This window comes from Uloborus diversus, chromosome 1 (genome assembly GCF_026930045.1).
Source record: "Uloborus diversus isolate 005 chromosome 1, Udiv.v.3.1, whole genome shotgun sequence".
NCBI classification, from domain to species: Eukaryota; Metazoa; Arthropoda; class Arachnida; order Araneae; family Uloboridae; genus Uloborus; species Uloborus diversus.
In genome coordinates this window covers 160,243,310-160,260,364 of record NC_072731.1, presented here as the reverse complement: position 1 = coordinate 160,260,364, position 17,055 = coordinate 160,243,310, and the positions used below count along the sequence as shown (strand labels likewise).

The 17,055-nt window shown below is 31.0% G+C and overlaps 1 protein-coding gene across 6 annotated transcripts in view; it reads left to right on the top strand.

Annotated features, from left to right (window-relative positions):
* LOC129233262 (muscleblind-like protein 1) overlaps positions 1 to 17,055 on the top strand; it is a 312,999-nt gene that overhangs the window by 276,580 nt on the left and 19,364 nt on the right. For 4 of the 6 annotated variants that reach the window (XM_054867334.1, XM_054867342.1, XM_054867315.1 and 1 more), the window contains 3 exons: positions 1,333 to 1,560; positions 6,418 to 6,483; positions 16,064 to 16,199. In XM_054867334.1, coding sequence (XP_054723309.1) covers positions 1,333 to 1,560; positions 6,418 to 6,483; positions 16,064 to 16,199 — 430 coding nt within the window. The remainder of the gene's footprint in view (positions 1 to 1,332; positions 1,561 to 6,417; positions 6,484 to 16,063; positions 16,200 to 17,055) is intronic. The other 2 variants (XM_054867330.1, XM_054867350.1) reach the window with 2 other exon arrangements.

Below are 17,055 nucleotides of genomic sequence, written 5' to 3'. Positions count from 1 at the left end.
GTCTTAACTCACGTGTATTGGGAACGATATGGTTGATAGCAAGCATAGAGCGCAATTCTAATTCGTTTCTTGATTATCATAACGTGGAAACGTGGTAGAAAGATGTGCCAAAGAGCATCATTTGTGACGTCATCAAGACCACGCCTTGTTTGAAAAATCGCAAATTTAAAAAAATTAATTAAAAAATACTGTTGGGGAAAAATGAAAGTATTTTCTGGGTCCATGTTTTTTTTTTTTGCTTTTTCTATCAATTTCAGTGACAAAAAATACTACTTTTGACTGAAAGAAACAACCCCATTATGTTTTTGCGTAGGTTTTCAAACTAAATGATGTTTTGGCGGAATGCTATTCGTCTTTCTATCCTTTCGCGAGAAAGCGGTATTGCTATTCATTGCATGCAAAACCTTTGACTTGCTAGGCATAATTTATGACTATAACAATTTAAAAGCAATACTTATACAGCAATATTGAAATCATATTAATGACAATATAAATACTGCATTTATTTTAAATATATTATGTTAAGTATGCTTTTTGCATAAACACTTTTTCGTAAAAATTTAGTGAACTAAATTTTCACGTATTCCCAAAGATTAAAAACTTTATGCTATTTTTTATTATTTTACTATTATTATATTTTTAAATCTCTAGCTTTACTGCTGTGTTAATCTTAAAATTGCTTTCATGACTTTACAATAGCAAAAAATCAGTGGCATAAGCAATGTATTTCATTATTGTTTATGCATTGGGAATGCACGTTTGATATTATAATCAACAGTGTTTTCAGTGGGGTTTTGTTTTTTATTCAAATTAAATTCGTTGACATTGTATAGTTCCTACAGTACTTTCCATTTTTCTCAGTGAAGAGTCTCCAGGGCTAATACAACCTTGAATCGTAGAATAAAGTAATGACACCTCTGCCACCTTGGGGCTGAACGATGCTTTCCTCTATGTCTGCTGTGGTTGTTTTGTATGTTTTTGCTTCTTGATTCTGGTTTCTTATTAACTCTATGTTAATACTCAATCAAGAGGCATTATAATCAAGAAGTAAAACTTGCTACTTCATTATAGCAGGAATAGGAAGTAAGCGGCATCTAGCCTCAAAATAGCAGAAGTGTTGCTACTTATTTTAAAATTCAGGGCTTTATCCTGCACCCTGTCCAATTGGTTAAACCACGTTCAGTGGTATGTGCGTTAGACTGTGATGCCGTTTCTGCACTTGACTTAAATTTTCTTAGACCCTGTTCTGAAAAAGCATCTGAAGCTTTTGAGCCGCTCAGCACCAAGCCTGTCTGAACGTTGGCTTTTTTTCTGCTCTGCTTCTTCCCCCAGGTGTGTCGTGAGTTCCAACGTGGCAACTGCAAGCGCTCCGAGACCGAGTGCCGCTTCGCCCATCCCCCCGAGCATGTGACCGTGGACAGTAGTGAGGGCACGGTGACGGTGTGCATGGATTTCGTGAAGGGTCGCTGCACGCGAGACCAGTGCCGCTATTTCCATCCACCGGCTCACTTGCAGGCGCAGCTGAAAGCCGCTCAGACCCGAGCCAGTGCGGCTGCAGTGGTAGGCTTTTATCTCCCTCTGTTGCTCCTGTGTTATCTCTTGCCTTTTTTCACATGCTTGAGGCGGCTTTGGTACTTATTTCAGTCGTGAAGTTTCTGGAATGTGTTCTCTCGTTCGGCCCTCGGAGGCACGGTGGGTTCGTTTTGAAGCCGCCTGTTTTCGGCCAGTTGTTGAAGCCCTTGTGCCAACTGGCTGAAAGGAGAATTTTTGTACCTCAGAACCAGACAGTGCAAGTCCGAAAATTGTGATTTTCCATTTATTAGTGAATTGCGTATAGAATCCTGTTCTGCATTGAGTGTAATTCTGAAAAAAAAAAAATCGTTTTAATTACTCACCAGTGTCAAAAGAGTGCAAGTCCCATCCTTAGTATGCACCAAACAAACATTTCCCTGTCTCCTGTAAAGTAGCAATGATGTGACTTACGTTAGTCTGGCTTTGAGGTACAGATTAAAAAATTTGTGGCCTCAAATGAGAGAGAACTCACCATTCAGCCTCAAAGAGTTTTTTTTTTTTAAAGACTTTTTTCTAGAATTGACTCTTTTGCAATTTTAGCAATAAAGTTGAAAGTGGATTTAAAAATTTATTAGGTTTGGTTTAAGTTTTAAATGTTTTACTTTATTTAAAATATAAAGTTAACCTGAAATACAGATGACTATCAGTAATATTTTTACTATAATCTATAATGTTTAAACTTGAATCCAATACATATGTTTTATAACATGTTCTGGTTGATGACTAATATTTTCAGAGCAACAATAAACTGAATAAAAGAAACCTTCAAAGAATTACTGGATGAAATTTACCATGATATTTGGGAGTTTAATATATACAGAGAGCATAGAACAGTTTCACAATGATAAAAGTTTCACAATACTGAAATTGATTAGTGTTAGCTAATTTACAAAACATAGTTTTTGTTCTAACATGGATAAATCATTATTTTTTGGTGATCAATTGAAATTGTATTTTAATATATTTTGTATAACATCATAAAATTAATGTTAAAATTATAAACATGTACATATAATTATTTGATTTTTTTTATTATTATCATTATCAATCTTGCTTTTAAAATACATTAACATATTTATTTTTCTGTTTGATTTTTAGAGTTTCAACATAATTATATGAGTAGGTATGTTTTGAAAACTGCACAATAACACTTTATGCAGAGAGGCTAACTTTTTTATTTCTATTCGAGTTTTCAGAATAAGTTCATCTGTTTCCTTCATGCTTTCTTTCTTTGTAATTTTTTAAATGTTCTTTTATAAGCAAAAATATAAAATCTCTTAAGAATCTTTTTTTTTCTCTTCTTTTTTTTTGTCTTTTATTTTAGTGAAGTAAATTTACTACATATCTTTATAGTTAATTAAATCATAAAAGCTTTTCATATAGGTTTTCGTAAAATGTGCAGGTGCTTAGTGCTATGGAAAGTCTGCATCATTCCTGACACATTCCAGGAACTTTAATATATAAAGCAAAATACAATGCAGCACTGCAAAATGGCAAGCAATAATAATTGTTACATTTTCTTCATTTTGTAGGTCTTAAAATGTTTTCAACCACATATCTCACGCTTCAAATTTAATGAACACACACAATTATTTGTTTCAATTACATTAACTTCAATGTTTTATTTAAAAAAAAACCTTTTACAGTTTTCAAAAAAACTGAACTTTTTTGTTGCTCAAATAACATTTTACCAATTAATTAATTCATTTTTATCAAGAATCAAAAAGTCATATAGACAAAATTTGGATGATTAAAAATTACATGGTAGTTATTAAAAATTATTTGTAGTGAGTGTATCCAAGCTGCCAAGGATGACTACAAGGGAGGGGCAATGTGTGGGATCCCTGGGGTTACCCTGCACAGGCAATTTTTCTGAAATGAAGTTTTAAAATGCATGTGTAGGCCCTTTTTGATGATGTTAAGAAAAGGAATACTGTTCAAATCTCAGTTCTGGAAACTTTTAGGAATTAAAGTTTCAAGTTCGATCTTTGGTGATATTAAGAGAAGTTTGTCTTCTCCCGATCATTTTGAAAAATTTAAGTCTTAAAGACAAAAAGATTGTAGACATCTCAAGTAGTGTTAAGGGAAAGGAGTACAGTGACTATCCTTTGGTAATCTTTCTAAACTGAAGCTTTAAAAAGCGAATTTTAGACGACAATGGTGTTAAAGCATTTCAAGTCATTTTGTAGTTCAATGAAACAAGTCTTCATGTAAGATAAATTCGTTTGTTTTATAAAACATTACTTTATTGACTTGTGTTAGTTTAATAGTCAAAATGAGGGCTAAAACTTCTTTTTGATAATGTTTGAAATATAATAATAGCTTTTAATGTTATTTGTTGACTCTTAGGATTGTTTAATTCTTTTTACCTTTGAAAGCTCGCATTGGTCACAGAGTTTTTACAGTAGTTATTTGCATATATCATTTCATGAAGAATTTCACTAATATAAGAGTAAATTGTGTTTTCTCTCACACTTTTTCAATACGTTAAATATGTAGTGAAGTATTGTATTTAGGTGTATTAAATTTTTTTCATGAAGTATAGTGAAAACAAAAGTATGTTAATTCTTAAAGTAAAAATTCTCAAATGTGTGCTGCATTGTATTTTGCTTAAATAGAAATATGTTATATTTTAACTTAATACATTTTATTTTCAGTTGCATGCTATGTTATTGTTCCACAATTTTTATTATTATTTTACTATAAAAATAGGAATTTTGTCCAACAATTTTCTCGGATTCAGGTTTAAATTACAGATTACATTTTGCACAATTAAAATTTTAATTAGAAGTTTTTGTTTGAAAAAATCCCCAATGAATACAAAAACACTTCTGTTTAATATTTACCAAAAAGCAGCTGCTCTTAATTTCTAAAATTAACCATTTTCTTATTTGAGTGCAATAAATATTTTTCATTACTAAAACTTCATTTGCCTAATATTTTTAAAAACTAATAGTAATTATAAATGATTAAATAAAAGTGAAGATATCACTTATCTTATTTATTTAAAATTTTGATAACTTTGTATTTCAATTAAGAACAGTTTTTGTATTCATTTTAATGCATGGCTGAAAGGACTATATTGACAAAGTAAAATTAAAATGTCTCGGAAAAGCAAAATTATATGCATGCTGGTATATGTACTTTTTATAAATAAACGTTTCTTTTTAACAGGAATGTTTTGAAAGTTATATTTCATAATACTTTTAATTTAGTAGTTTCTTAAAAATTGTGTCTTCCAGACTTAAAACAACCTATTGAAATTTGTTATCTGTTTTTGAGAGGATATTGTCACGTTTTACATTTAACATAATGATTGCCTTAATTTATGAGTTTGGGATGTTTTTCAGTCAAATCTCTTTTCATATTAACTTACAAAAACTTGTTTCTGTTGAATTCTTTTACATTAATAGCTTTTGTCTTTGTGCCTTTTTGTACCATGCCCTCTTTATACAATATTTTGTAGTAATTATACTAGTTTATCTTATTAGTTTCATTTTATATATTTTTGTTATATCTTGATGTTAATCAATGTTTCAGTAAAATAAAGTGGCTTAAAGCATGCATTTAAATATTGCTGGAATGAAATAAAAATTTGCTTTTTAATTCAGTGTTTTTTTCCTACTTGTTAAAAATTTTCAAAATAACCTTTCAGCCATGAATGTCATTATTAATTGTAATTATTGATTTGTGTTAGCTTGTTATGCTAGTGCACTGCATGAAGTGTTGGGATCTGTATAATTTATATGTTTGGACATGTCCTCTGTGCTGCATGTCCCTGACCTATATAGTTTTAGTGTAAAGTGCTTAAGTCTTGTTTTCTTTCTTCACTAAACTTAGTATTAACAAATTTTTTTCTTTTTTTTTTAACTCAAAATATCTGGTTTGCTGGCTTTCTAATTTTATGAGTGACACACTACTCGCTTTTAATTAAGAGAACATAATAAAGGTGAAGTATTATGTGTTAATACATAGCCTTAACGTAAGATAAAGATTGTTTATGATTTAATCAGTTTTAGCTTTTCATGCAGGCAAAGCATCTGGATTTATTTTGCACTGAATGCACGTAATATCCCTCATGGAGCAAATAATAACTATTATTTTGTTAATGTAATTGGACATCTTGTCCGAAATGATTATGGATGTCAATAGTGATCACAGATCATTTCAAATGTAATACATTTATCTTCCAGTTTTTAATTTAGTATTTAAATGAAACTAAATTTGAATAATAATAATAATGATTAAAAAAAATAAACAAATAAATAAAACCCAATAATTGCGCATTTTAATATTTCCATTTTTGTTAAAAATATTAAGAAGTGCAAATAAATAACTTTGACAAAAATGTCCTTTTTTTCTCATAACAAATCTAACAAAAATAATGCTGAAAGATATATAATATTGATTCTTATCTTTGCATTAGTGCACAAAATCCTTTGATGCTCCCTTAATGTCTAACCTAGTTCTTATAACATAAACAGTGTATCAAAATCCCGCGTTTTATTCATTCCTATACCCGAAACGTTTTAACTGAACGAAAACTCCAGGAAGGTCACAACTCCAGCTGCCAGCGTAAAGAAAGATCCGTAACGTAATGATGGTACCTAAATTGAGCTGAAAAAAATTCATTAGCCATAAGCGGCTACAGAGGACAAGGCCTTATATTTACATTGAGTGGCTCTCAAACTGCATGCATAGACATGGTGAGCTGAACTATAATTGTTGCTCTCTTTTTTTTATTGTTTCTCTCGTCGCCTTGCCGCTTGCTGTGTCGTGCTGCCCACTCCTGCCACCTACCAAACATTCGGCCAAACACCACGAACTGCTGTGCATACTAATTAGCCGCACGTGGTCGAGACTTTGATCGGCAAGAAAAGACCCCGTGACCCTGCTGACGACCTCATTCTGGTATTGGCCCTTACTGCTTTTGCATGAAGCTCTCTTTTAGTACGCCATTAAAAGCACACTGCAAGGCCAATACAAATCTCCACACTAAAATATTAACCTCTTTCAAAATCCCTTTCATGCCAGCAGTTAAGTCCTCAGAGCAGTGGGTTCGTTAAATTTAGTTAACCATGGTGGATCTCTTGTACGAAATGAGTTATGTTGCAACCAACCCCTTAGATAGGCTTTAATTTGAAAACATTAGTGTTTTAGTTATTGATTGGCATAACCAAGTTCTCATAACCAAATCACTCGATTATTCAAGATCATTCAAGAACTCGATTATCGGATAGTGAGTTCTCGATAATTGCTTCTCGAGTTCTCGATTATTGCGTCTCGAGTTCTCGATCATTGCGATTTAAGTTCTCGATTATCGCATTTCGAGTTCTCAATTATTGTGTCTCGAGTTGGATTATCACATCTCCAGTTCTCGATTTCAAAAGGTCTCAATTGTCAATCACTCGATTATCAAAAGTATTCGATTCCCGAGATCTCGATTATGCCGATTACTTGTTTGAGTATTTTCAGATCACTGCCATCATTCATTTTCACCAAAATAAACTTATGTATCTTTAACAAAAAGCAAATGATTTTTTTCAATCTTATGAAATTTTTGCAAAAAGAAATTTTATTCATATTTCAAATATTCTCATTCTGTGTAAAAAATTTCTTACAAGCATAGTAGGGACAGAAACAAAATTTATTTTTATGATTTTTTGAAGAAACCAATATAGTACCAACTGTCTTATTTGCTGTTCAAAATTTTTAGTTTTCTAAAGTTTATTTCCTATGTTGAAAGCCATTTTTTGTACCATTGTGCAAAGGGGCTTTAAGTTCATAGTGCATACAGACACAATTATAATAAAGTACATCTATTTAATGTTTGAAACTTAGTCTTTTGCATGAATGCTACCAAACTAATTTCATACTTATATAGTCTCAAGCCTTATTCCAATACAAATACAGTGCATTTGCATTTGTATATTCGAAATGGTTGGAACTATTTTAGGAAATCCACTGCTTAGAGGTGCTTCTGTAACATGGCTGAATTTTTAAACTTTCTCCTTAAATACTTGTAATAAAATTTAAAAGGAAACAGCTTTTCACTCCATTAATTTACTCAATTTTTTAACCTAAGCAAAACCTTTATTTGTTTAGGATATGTTTTTATTTAGTAATTACTTATTAAGATAAATAGTTACTGATGTTACTAATTAATTTCTATTTAAGTAATATTTTGTACTGTCCAAATTATTATCATTATTTTATGTTGTATCTACCTTTGGCATTGTAAGATGCATATGTTTTGTTATTACTATTATTATTAGTCTTAAATTTGAAATTTTAAGGAAAAAAGCTGTTAACTATAGAAACACTTTTTAAATATCGGTCACATTTATAACTGCATAGAAAAATGTCGGAGTGTGTCAATATTTAGTTACATTATTTTCTGCACTTTTGGTTCTCCTGTTGAAAATACTAGCATCATCTATTTATTTTTATGAACAACATACATAAATGCTCCTTAGACAGTTACCCGGGGGGAAAAAAAGGAGAGAGAGAAAGAAAGAAGAAAATAAATAAATATAAAATGTATGAATAAATTTCCTTATTCAATCATAATCATCATTTAGCTCATATGCTTAACATATTTTATGATATATATCACCCTTTTTTAATTGTAAAAATAAATAAATAAAGTGTTTTTGATTTTATTGAATACATTTTGAACTAGTAGAATTATAACTCTTTTTCATATGATACATAAGTTTTCAAAATTTTTATTGTTTATAATTTATACACCTAATATTAGCAGTTTTGCTGTTACTTTTTTCACACGGAGTTTATAAATAATACTCATGAGTAGCTTTAGATTGTAGATATTTTTGTTGTTAAATTATGCTTTGTTCAATTTAGAGACTGCTGAGTGTGCTTAAAAAGAAAAAAAAAACATATCGAAGCATTGTATTTGAATATTCCTTGTTTTCATATAACAGTATGATCATGTAACTTTCATGATCAGTAATATTTACGATATCAAAAACTTTCCCCTCATATGTTTAATTCAGAGGTATTTGTAATCCAAAATTTCCGAAAATTTTGGGATGCAGTTTCCGAAAATTTTGAGCTAGCATCACATTCTAAATCAGAAAAGTTATTTAAAAAAAAACTTTTAAACTGTGTTTTTTCAATTATTTCAATGATTTTTGTATACACATTTTAAAAGTTTTTTCGGAGGGGGGGAGTCGAGTTTCTTCATAGTTTCGGTAAATTTCATGTTGTCTTCAGAAAATTTTATTTAAGTCCACTATCACCCTTGGTTAAACTTTAGCTTTGTTATTGTTTTAAATATTCTTTTTGCTTGTATTCTTTTAATATTTTTGCTAAGCAATTGAACATTAGTTAGAAAATGGTTACCACTTATTAAATGTTACTAAAAATATTTTCTCTAGCATAAGAATTTTCAGTCAGCTCAGTTTAGATAAAGCTTAGCCTTATAAGATTACAGTTAGATAAGGTTAATTAGTACTGAATGTATATTGTTTCCTTAACATGCATCTTGCAGTGTGCTTTTTAGGTATTAGGCATTATTATTAATATAAACTGCACTTTTTATTGGTGGTAAATGGAATGCTCCCCAAAGGACCTTTTTATATAGTAACTCAGCTTTTATAAATGTATTATGTTGCTATTAATAACTTTTTTGATAACTCTTCATACATTTATCTCTGATGCATTATATTTTAAAATCGTAATTTTCTTTTTATAGTTATTTTTTGCTTTTAATTTCAGCCTTTAATGTTTTTTTTTTAATTTAAATTTTACATAGAAAATCTTGGTGGTTTTTTAGAAAATAAAATCTATTCACAAAACTACCTCATTCTTCAGCATAAGAATTTTTAATTTCTAAAATATAGCTTGAAAGTTTGAACAATATTGAGTCCAAATCAAAACATATTCCTATAAACATTTTTTTCATTTTTTTTTTACTGTTGTACTTTGATCCTAATGTACTAAAAGATGCACCCAACCTGAATGCTTTCTGAAATTGATTTGCAATTGATTAACATGTCAAGTTTCTTTTCCCATTCATCATTTCATATTTAGTCATTTGATAGAATTGGGTGAGCTCTAAATATGTATAATTTCATATTCAATGAAGTTCAGTCATAGAGATTCTCTGTGCTACTTGTGTGTAACAGTAATACAGTGCAGAACCTTTTATCCGGGAACCAAAAAACCGGAAAACCAGAAAACCGGCAACTTTTGTCGATTTTCCCTCCATTTTTAAAAAATACGCATTTTCGGCAATTTTTGAAAAACTAAGCATTTTTTTGAAATACCTAAAAGAATATGAACGGTTTCATAATAAACACCTTACTACTCACGTATAACTCGGGAAAATTTTTACAAAAACAAACTTTAAAAGGCAAAACCTTTACGCTGGGCGAAATTTCCGAAATATTTTCTTGAATTAGTACACTCGTAAGTCTGAAATTTTCGTGTTTTATTCGAACTGATACTAAATAAATTAATATTGTTGTACTCTAATGCAATATTTTATTGAATGGCTTTTAATTAAAGTCGTTTAGAGCGCAAGTCGTGGCGAAAGTGCGGGAAACGCCGAAAACCATTCGAGATTCGCGAATTTTACGAACAGTTGATTGTGGAAAGTAGAAATTGTTTAACACAGGACTGTAATAATAATAAGGCTGCAAGAACTCTTAAATAAAATTTCTATTGATATTAACTTATTGCAAAAGCAATAGTTGTCACTAACTACCGTAATTGCAAAACAAAACCTTTACAAAAATTTAAAAATATATAAATATGTAAATAAAAAAAAAAAAAGCAAGTTCATAAAAACAAATTCTTTTATACACAATAGTAAAAAAATCGCACATTTACGTTCAAAAACTTGTTTCTTGCCCTTTCTTTAATTTTCTTTCGTTTTTAAACATCGAAAAGTGGAGGGGTTTTTTCTTTTTCAAACTGAATGAGAGGTTCTCAAGTTTTTTGGTCTTTAAATTATTTTCTCACTGGTAGTTGTCAATCTTTCGATATTTATAAGCATTTCTGAACTGTTTTCTTCTTATTTTAATATGTATTACGATTTATGATAGTACTTTATGTTTTATTTAAAAAAATCGGCCAATAGCGCTTTTTAGCGATCCAGAAAACCGGGAAATTCAGATATCCGGGAAAGCGATTATCCCGAACTTCCCGGATAATTGGTTCTCTACTGTACTTTAAATGAGTTTCCAAAAATATAAATGTTTTGTAACAAAATTATGAAATAATTAATTGACATTTGCTTAGTGTAGCAAACATTGATAGTAATTATTTCAGTTGAATATTGGACATTATTTTATTTATTGTTTATTTAATCTTAATATCAAACAACATTAAACCTTTTATTTACTTTTTATCCAAGGTTTTTTTGATGTTACAACTAATACAAATAAGTTAAGTGAAATAATTTCATGTTTGACAATACAATAAACTTGACAAATGTCAGATACTTAACAGAGATGTTGAATTTTTATAACCGAACTAATGCACTATAGACTTCTAACACCTGCTTATGACTACTTAAAACTGCTTGGTTTGCTCTCAATGATTCAATATGCCTAGCATTATGTAAAGTTATGAATTTCATATGGCATTGAGTTTTACTGTGTTCATTAATAGCTCATAATCAACATATTTACTATAAAATACACACAACGGGATCTTTTGTGCTTAATCTAGCAATTAAAAATGTTCAACTCTCACATTTCACTAGTAACGTTCTGATAACAAGCACAAGCACTGGCTACTCTGTCACAGATTTTAAGGTTAATTTTCTTGTTAAATGTTTAACTTACTAGCAATCTTTTGGTTGCATTGCATTGCTCAACTAATGGTTATTGGCACACTGCTGTCGTTGGCTTAGTTATCAATTCTCCAACGTTCTTTGATACAATCTGCTCAAATTTTCATTCATATTAGAGAAAATAAAGTATTGAATGTGCCAGCTCTGATCAGCTCTTCATTGTTATTTATTCAAAATTAGCATAGGCGGATTTAGGACTGAGTTCCTGGGGGGGCAGGATTTTTTTTAGCAACATTTTTATTGCCCCCCACTCCCATGTTTTTGTGTTTTTCCTGTGATGCATAAGTCCACGTTTACTTTTTTGTGTGCTTTATAAAGGTTAATTGGATAGACATAGAAATTGATAACTAGATTATACAGTTGTACAGCATTGTTCTAACTTTGTAAGAAACAGCTATTTTAAGTTTGAAAGAAAAAATGAACTACAGATTTCTCATTACAACATCCTTTTTTTAATTATAAGTAGTGCAGAAAACGAAAAGGATTTTCTCTGGCTAAACAGATTAACAATATGCAGTAGAAGTAATTGGAGCCCACTTTGCTTAGGACTTTCAAAGACTTATCGAATAATTTTCCAGGACTCAAGAATAAATAAAATTATTTAACGCACTTCATTTGTACTTTCCAGTCTCTGATATTTTAGCGAGCGAAGCAAGCGCGGCAATCCAGAACAATAATAAAAAAATTCTGTAAATCAGAATTTTTAACTGGATTGCTTCGTCAATTACTCCGTAATTTCCTCTCAATGACGATTGTAAACTTTTACAGTCCTGTTCTAACTTTGTGAGAAATGACTATTTTAAATTTAAAAGAAAAAAAACCATAGATTTCTCATGACAACAACTTTTCTTCAGTTGCAAGTGGGGCAGAAAACGAAAAGAAATAGAAGTAGTGTATATTTTTTCCGTGCTAAACAGATAGACAATATGCAGAAGAAGTAAGATAAAACCAATCAATACAAAAGAATTTCCAAAATACTGCATTCGGGATTGAATACGTAACAAGATATGAACCATGTGAGTCACAAAAATTTATTTCAAATAATATGTTACAAACGTGAGAACCATAATTTTTACATTTTTAATACAGGATGTGGCAAGGAGCTGAATTTGACATATTTTGGCATTCCTTTCCCTCTACCATTTGTTTAAAATTTTAAAATTTAAGGTTTGTAGCCACACGTTTCCAAATATTCAAGGTTTTCAAGCACTTAAAAATGAAATTAGTTTTTTCAAGCAATTTCCATTTTTTAAGAAACGAATCATGAATTTTTTCGGGGAGTTAGGGACCCACTTCAAAGCAAGGGCCCTAAGCAATAGCTTGTTTATCTTAGGCAAATTTGACCGTGTTTGTAATTCACTCTTACCTGCAAATTTTTGCTAGATTTTTTGTAATTTTTACGAAAATTCGTCAGTTTTTACGAATAAAGGATTTTTACGATTTTACCAATCTTTGTTAGATTTTTATAGACTTCTATAAAATTTCAGCGATTTTTTGCAAAAATTTTGATGACTCAATTATTTAGATTTCAATAATGACAAGACTGACTCACTTAGACTTAGATGATTATGACTTACCTTACTTTTTAAACAGTATTTATAAAGTAAGTAAAATTGTTCTCTCCCTCTAAGTAAAAAGATTCATTTAATCAGAACACTCAGATAACCGAAATTTATTCAGTTTGCGGTAGTATTTATTTTCTCCCTCTCTCTTTAAAAAAAATGAGAGAAGGAAAAAAAAACGCTTTTCTAAAAAATGTTTTTTAGAATTTCTCAAAAGACCAATTAATCTAATAAGAACATAAATATTATGCACAAATATACTTGAAATGTGGACACGGATCATAACGAGTAGATCGTTCTGTTAGCGAGAATGGGGGGGGGGGGGGAGTTTTTTCTCCTTTGCTTTAGATTCTAATTTGTTAAAATAATCGTCAATTATTATAAGTGTTGCAGCTTAATGTATAGCTCGTTTAGCCTATATTTTCATTCATATACTTGCCCAAATGGTTTTCAGTCCAAAATAGTGAATTTAGACACATTTTCAGCACCCCAGTGACAGCTGAACTTTTTCCCCCTTTTTTTTGTTCCCATCAGAAAAGGACATTCATTCGCTTTTCTCTTCATTTTCATTAAACTATTCAAAAAAGAAAAAGGCATGATTTTTTTGTTTTAATATTTTGGAAGATGTGTTGTTACTATATAAAGTCCTCCCAAAAGTGGGGGGCATTGCCCCATGTGCCTCCTCCCCCCCTGTAAATCCACCCATGCGCTTCTGAACTATTCAAAAAAGAAAAATAAATATATATTTTTTAATTTTTGGAAGATGTGTTGTTACTACATAAAGTCCTCCCAAAATTGGGGGGGGGGGGGCATTGCCCCCCTCTGCCCCCTCATAAATCCGCCCATGAAAATTAGCAAACAGTGTGCAATAAAATTTTCTCTTTTTAATTTTCAAGTTTCCGGGTATTTTTTCTAGAATTAAATACCTATTTTAGAATTAAAAATTTTTCTAACAAATTGTAAGTTTTTGGCTTAATAAATGTTAATGATTTACTTAAATATTTTTCTCAAATTGCTTATCTTAGACACATTTGGGAGGTCCATTTATCTGAAGTTTAGTTAGTTTTCCCTATCAGAGATATAGAGACAAATTTGTAGCTCAGGGCCGCCAAGAGTCAAAGTGATTTTCATGTCAGTTTTATCTGCCCTTCCTCCAACTTTACCCTCCACAATCTACACTTTTCCAATTTAGAGCCAAGCCCCTCTCCCAGGTCGGACCCCCCCCCCCCCCAATCCTGACATTTAGGGGGGGAGTCAATTGCCCCCAACAACATACATTGAAAAATTAATGTTTTCACTTACAAGTGGTTGTGATTTTTGTTGTTTTTCTGGTAAAAATTTCAATGAATATACATCGGTTGCCTCCCCCCCGCCGGGTTTGCCGAGCCCTAAGTTTTCGACTTACTTGATATATCCTCTCCTCTGTCCAGTTCGTATTGCGAAAGAAAAATACCTAAACATTTACAAGTAGATACTATAATTCTAAGTTCATCTTTAGAGTTTCCAGAGCGTTCACCTGTTTCTTGCGTTTATTTATGAACGAAAGATTGTTGTCACTTTGTGAAGCTAGTTCACTTGCTTTATGCTCAATAATTTCAAAACTTTTCCGGGAATTTGTAACTGATGATTTCTCTTGTTACAATGATCTTGATGCCATCAATGGCTTGATTTAGGAATTTTGTAAAAGTTATGAAATAAAATTTGCAGTGCTGAGTGTATTGCACTGCAGAACAAGCATGGGAAAAAATTAAAACATTAAAATTTTTCTCCCCATAAGCTTTTTGCCTCGCTTCATTCTGCATATTTGTTGGGCAGTGAAATTATATTTTTCAAGTATATTTTAACTTGAGGAAATACTCTTTTAGTTACGTATAAAACAAAGTAGAAGACCACCTTGTAGGCCGAGTTTTTTAAAAATATATTTTTAATGTTTGATTTCTTGGATGTCAGGCTGTCTTTAGCATATTTTAAACAAAATTATTACCAAGAAAAAAAGGAAAGATAAATTTTGAAATTGAAAGCTTGAAAGCTCTTAACCAAGCAGCTTAATACTTTTTAACAATAATAAAACAATTATATAATTTTCTACATACTTCAAATAACTCAGGTGGAGCCTCGATCTGATGTTTTCTTGAATCTTACTTCGCTTTTGAGCAGTAAACTATTTCGGATGAAAAAATCTGATACTTTTGAAGAACATGTCTGCTTCTTTGAAACAAAAGTTTACCCCCCCCCCCCACACACACACATGAAGATTTGGTGAAGTGACTTTTCAATCATAACATTAACGTATAGTGCATGCAAACATAAATGAGAATGAGCATATAATTTCTCTAAGGAAACCATACGCTCATCAGCTTCTATCAGCCTGAAGTCAGGGTGATGTTTTTTGCTATGAAAATTAGAAAGAGTGCATTTTCAAAGAGGAAAGTAAAAGAGGTGCTACTTTGCTTGAAATGTAGATCCGGCTTTATAGAAAAAAAAATACTGATGGTTATTTTTGATTTTTCCCCCCTAACCATTAATTTTTCAGTTTAATGAGTTGACGTCAATGTTTTTGAAATACTTTTATATATTATTAGCTAGAAGCTAACTTTCATGTTTATGTGAACCTAAATGTCTTTTTTTTTTTTTTTTTTTTTTTTTGCATGAGGCAGAGAAACATTTTAACTCTTAAAAAGTTTTTTCTTTCTTTTTTTTCCACTGCTGAATTGCATTGCTCTCCTATAATCAGAAAGTTATAAATTAAAACCTGTTTAAAAACCTGATAAAATTACCATATTTAAATGAAAATCTTTATTGTTTGTATTCACCAATAAAGAACCTTCATTTATTGAGTAGCAGCTTTCATATTTTAGTGCATTTATGTTTTTGTTTACGGTTTAAATTTTATTCTGTCAGCATATTGCGTTTTCCTGAAATGGTACTAATTTTGGTTTTTATCGTGAAAATTTCTATATTTTTTTTCATTGAGTATCATTCACCTCTATTACATATTTGTACATGCTATAATTTAACAGTTTTTGAACAGATTTTTGCCTTTGATTTCTTTTTTCCCCTTCTTTATGTCATGCTTTTACATATATTAATGCAATATTTTTGGCAGACATTTCCTGGAATAGTTCCATATGCAAAACGAGCTGCTGTTGATAAAAGTGGCCTACCAGTTTATCAGCCAACTAGTGCAGCTTATCAGCAGGCACTTGCCATGCAGGTCCAACAGCCTTTTGTGCCTGTAACTTGTAAGTAAAGTGACCTTTTTCCTATGTTACCCATATTTTGCAATTCTGCAGCTATCTGAAGAGTTGTACTTTTCCATAGTTTTCTACTAGGATAATGCTTTAAATTTCCTCCTGCATCTTATGGGGTAGATAACTGTTGTTTGATCTTGTGCTACTTTGATTTTGGTTAAATACTTAGTAGCTTTAAATGAAAAACTATCATATAAGCTTTGTGCTACAATATGATTAAAGTGAAAAACCAACGTAAATAAAGCAAATTCTGAAGAAAATACAGCATATAGCTATTTCAGGGCTAGAATGGAGTCTCTTCATTAGTGCAAAAAGCTCACCAACACAACCAAAGGTCGCGAGAGAACCTTCACTTGTAACCTTTGGTTGTGTTGGTGAGCTTTTTGCACTGATGAAGAGGCTCCATTGTAGCCTTAAAATAGCTATATGCTGTATTTTCTTCAGAATTTGTGCTTTATTTACGTTGGTTTTTCGCTTTAATCACTTAGTAGCTTTCATGCATGGGTGTCCACATGCAAAATTTCAAGAGGAGGGGGGGGGGGGCAGATATTTTCCCCACAGAAACCAATTTCAGTACAGATTAAAGTTATTAAAGTTTGACATTTTTAAAGACTTATTCATTAATGACTGAAGAAGAAATGTTTTTGCATTTCTGCCAAGAAAAAAGTACAAAAAGCAAGGAAATTCTAATTCCTATGGGGAGGGGGACTGAGCCCCCACTTACCCCCCTATATGGGCGCCCATGCTTTCATGCATTGTTGATCAACTTTTAGTGAATATAACACATATATACTTTTATTTTATTTCATATTAATTTCCACTGTGATGTTTATAAAATGTCTTGTTA